This window comes from Eucyclogobius newberryi, unplaced genomic scaffold, assembly GCF_026437365.1.
Source record: "Eucyclogobius newberryi isolate DKJ021-1_F unplaced genomic scaffold, fEucNew1.0.hap1 SCAF_15, whole genome shotgun sequence".
In the NCBI taxonomy this organism is placed as follows: Eukaryota; Metazoa; Chordata; class Actinopteri; order Gobiiformes; family Gobiidae; genus Eucyclogobius; species Eucyclogobius newberryi.
Window position 1 is genome coordinate 16,909,524 of NW_027315779.1, and position 3,141 is coordinate 16,912,664.

The 3,141-nt window shown below is 39.1% G+C and overlaps 1 protein-coding gene across 1 annotated transcript; it reads right to left on the reverse strand.

The window, feature by feature from the left end:
• Window positions 1-260: 260 nt before the first annotated feature.
• On the reverse strand, window positions 261-2,502 carry epd (ependymin). Its single transcript, XM_072446390.1, has 6 exons — window positions 2,327-2,502; window positions 2,217-2,248; window positions 2,009-2,146; window positions 1,266-1,452; window positions 1,101-1,182; window positions 261-1,025 (listed from the first exon to the last, which is right to left on the reverse strand). Exons 1-6 carry the CDS (start codon window positions 2,430-2,432, stop codon window positions 899-901), a joined length of 672 nt encoding a protein of 223 aa, XP_072302491.1. The 5' UTR covers window positions 2,433-2,502; the 3' UTR covers window positions 261-898.
• Window positions 2,503-3,141: the final 639 nt, after the last annotated feature.

Below are 3,141 nucleotides of genomic sequence, written 5' to 3' on the forward strand. Positions count from 1 at the left end.
ACATTTTACATTGTATGAGGACAATCAATCTAATAGATAATATTCTTGTTTCATAATTATTGAGTTTGTCTTTCTATGTGCACCCCCCTTCAGAAAATCCTGGATCCGCCCCTGGATTAAACCAGTTTTATTTTCCAACTGGCTAAAAGAGGGTGCCAAGGAGCGATTGTCCCATGTGACACGCACTCTACCTGCTGGCTTAATGATGTTACTGTAAAAGCGCTCACCAGACCAGAAAGGCACAACAAAAATCCGACCCATTGTTATTATTAACATTTATTTCAAGTAATGCATTCAGAGTAGTTTGAGCTATTGTTCAGATTGTCAATATTATTTACTTTCGGTACAAAACCAGTAACCTTATTGCTTATTACAGCATTGATATTTCATTGTTTCATTAATCAGATAATCTTTTGCATGCAGAACCAACTTTTACAGCCACCACTGTTAGTAAAATTTTATATAGATATATTTTTGTCTTGTCACATATTGTACTTAATAAAGATAAGATTGTTTAAGTTAGGGAGCAGGACCACACCCCTTTCACGGCCTTTCCTGTGGCTACACTATTTAAGCATCCAGGTCACACACATCAGTGATCATGACTTCGTGCCCCTCCCTCCCACCTTCTTTTAATTATTCTAATTATTCTAATGTATTGTATCCTAGATGGGGGTATTGAGGCCCGGGAGCCTGCAGCCCTCACCGCCAGAAGCCCCAAAATTACATCTATTTATGTACATTTGTGTTGTTCATGTTTTTCGTATGCCAATAAAGACTTTACATCGTAGCTCGGGTTGTGGTCCATTCCCAAGAAGGCACATTTTGTGCACAAAAATGTGAGCATCACAGATGAGAAGCAGCGAGATGGGTGTGGTTTCTGTGGGAGAGGTATAATCTACACAAACTCATTGAAGAAGCTGTTTACTGTTCCTTCAGGTGTTTCCTCCAAAGGCTGGTGTTCACAATAGGATGGTATTATCAGAAGATCTGGCTCCTTTATCTCATTCTCAACTTCCATGGTACTGCGTACAAATAATAGAGGAGGCGTTATTTTACACATTATGATCAACTGTACCTATGGATAATTGCTGACTAACCTGAACAAGAAGGCTGTGGAGTCTGTAGTGTACAAAGTAGCCACTGGAAAACAGCCCATAGTGACGAACATGCTGAAAGTGCCTGTAGAGAAGATATAAGAAAAGAAAAGAACAATTATGACCCAGTTGTCAAAGTGGTTCTACACTGGTGATTATGTCAATCACCTTTGACATTATGCATTGATCCTGTCCACATGTTCACTTTTAGACCATCTCCTTCAATGCTTGCACTGCCTGTGGTGACTGTGGTACAAAACTTTGCATCATCTGGGATATCCAGTGGGTGATCGATGGACTGCAGTGACTTCTTTTCACAGCTCTGGTTCTTGGAATCTATTTCATAGAATACACCCTACAACACACAACAAACCAAACCATGACTACAAGGACTTACTTTTTTTTCTTTGTATTGATCTATGATTTTATTGTTTGTTATGAATATAAAAGGCTTTAAATTACCCAAACCTAAACAAGATACAAGTTTATTTGGTGCCATTTAACACAACATTTAACACTGGTGATGCGAATTAGCCATGGCTATAAACACTGTGATACCTTCATCAGATTAATGTTAATCTATGTCCTTATCAAATAAATAATAAATAAATGAACACAGAAATCCCTTCAAAGTCTGAATTCTGCGTGCTCAACACAACAATGGACAACTGACTCAATTCAACAAAAATGTTATTCATCCGAAGTATGAAGCGATATCAAGTAGCACAGAAACTTTGTATTAGAACTGTATTCAACATTGTTGGGTCCTACACCACCAGCTAAGTCTGATATGGGAATATACCAGTTACCAATATACAGCCATACTCTTCATTGCTAAATTGGACAAGATGTTGATGACTTTATAAATGGTGATAAAACAACATCCCTGGACAGTTCAGAATCAAACTTACTTTGTTAAAAAACATGAGCAAATCCAAACCCAGAGAACTGTTTGTGGGGTGGCTCTCATTGGATCTGAAGCGTAGTTTCTTTCCTGTTGAATCATAGGTAAATGTCCCATGTGTTTTTATTTCACCCTTGAGCGACATCTGGTTCAGAGAAAAACACAGAGAAACATGACATTTCTGTATTGCGGTAGTTGATAAGAAGCTAACTTACCACTGACATCTGTCCTGTCATGTTGGGTGAATCTAAAACAGTAAGAACAAAAATGAGAAGTTAATTGCACACAGCACAATGGATTTGGAAAGAATTAGGCAGTGACATACGGCATGGATGGTGATGGTGATCTGCATTGGTGGTAGCTGTCAAGCACACAAAAAAGACAAGTGTAAGCGGTGCAAACATGTTTCCTATTTGGAGATTCCAGACCATCAGATGACCAGGACCCTAATATCCCGGAGGCTGGGCTTAAGTTACCAACTTTTATAGGCCCATTGGGCTTGTGTAACTGGCCCCTGAATGATAATGAACCCGTTGTGTTTGAAACCAAGCTGAGTAAACAGCATCCCTCGTCTTAGCTGGAGGTAAACTCAGTCACAATATTTTTATAAACCGATTTGGTGACTCCTCAGATGTCCTTAATTGTGCTTTGGAGCCTCAGTGGACCTTGCCACTCAGGTACATTTCTGTGGTTGTACAGATAGATTGTGTGCCATCCCAAATCCTAAATGTGAATGTCAACAAAACAATGCCAAATCAATGTATACTATAGGCATGAGTTTTGCTATTTGGACCTTGGAGAAAACATGGTGTATAGCAAGGGTCCAAACCACTGGGCCAGGACCCATCCGGCTGAGGGCCATCCAGAGCTAAATATATTATACGTCTTTTAAAATTAATTATATTTCGTTTTTTACTCTGAACATGGTTGGTAAAAAGCCAAAAAAAGAGAGCATATTTTTATTTAAACTTTGGTTTTGGGGTTATAATGTTCCACTGTTATAGAGCAGCTCCAGTGACACACTGATCCACCCTCGCTGTGTGAAGGAGATATTTCACAGGTCTTTCCTTCTGCTGCTGTCAGACTTTACAACAAACACTGTTAGCCCTGAACATGTGTCATTCAGATTTTCATAATTCA

What these genes read in the sequence shown, in the direction of transcription:
- epd (XM_072446390.1), bottom strand. Translation starts at nt 2,432, where the DNA reads ATGGTCTGGAATCTCCAAATAGGAAACATGTTTGCACCGCTTACACTT. An exon ending in TGACAGGACAGATGTCAGTG is followed by an intron (nt 2,147 to 2,216) that starts GTAAGTTAGCTT and finishes TCTCTGAACCAG; the next exon opens with ATGTCGCTCAAGGGTGAAAT. An exon ending in TCCACAGCCTTCTTGTTCAG is followed by an intron (nt 1,026 to 1,100) that starts GTTAGTCAGCAA and finishes ATTTGTACGCAG; the next exon opens with TACCATGGAAGTTGAGAATG.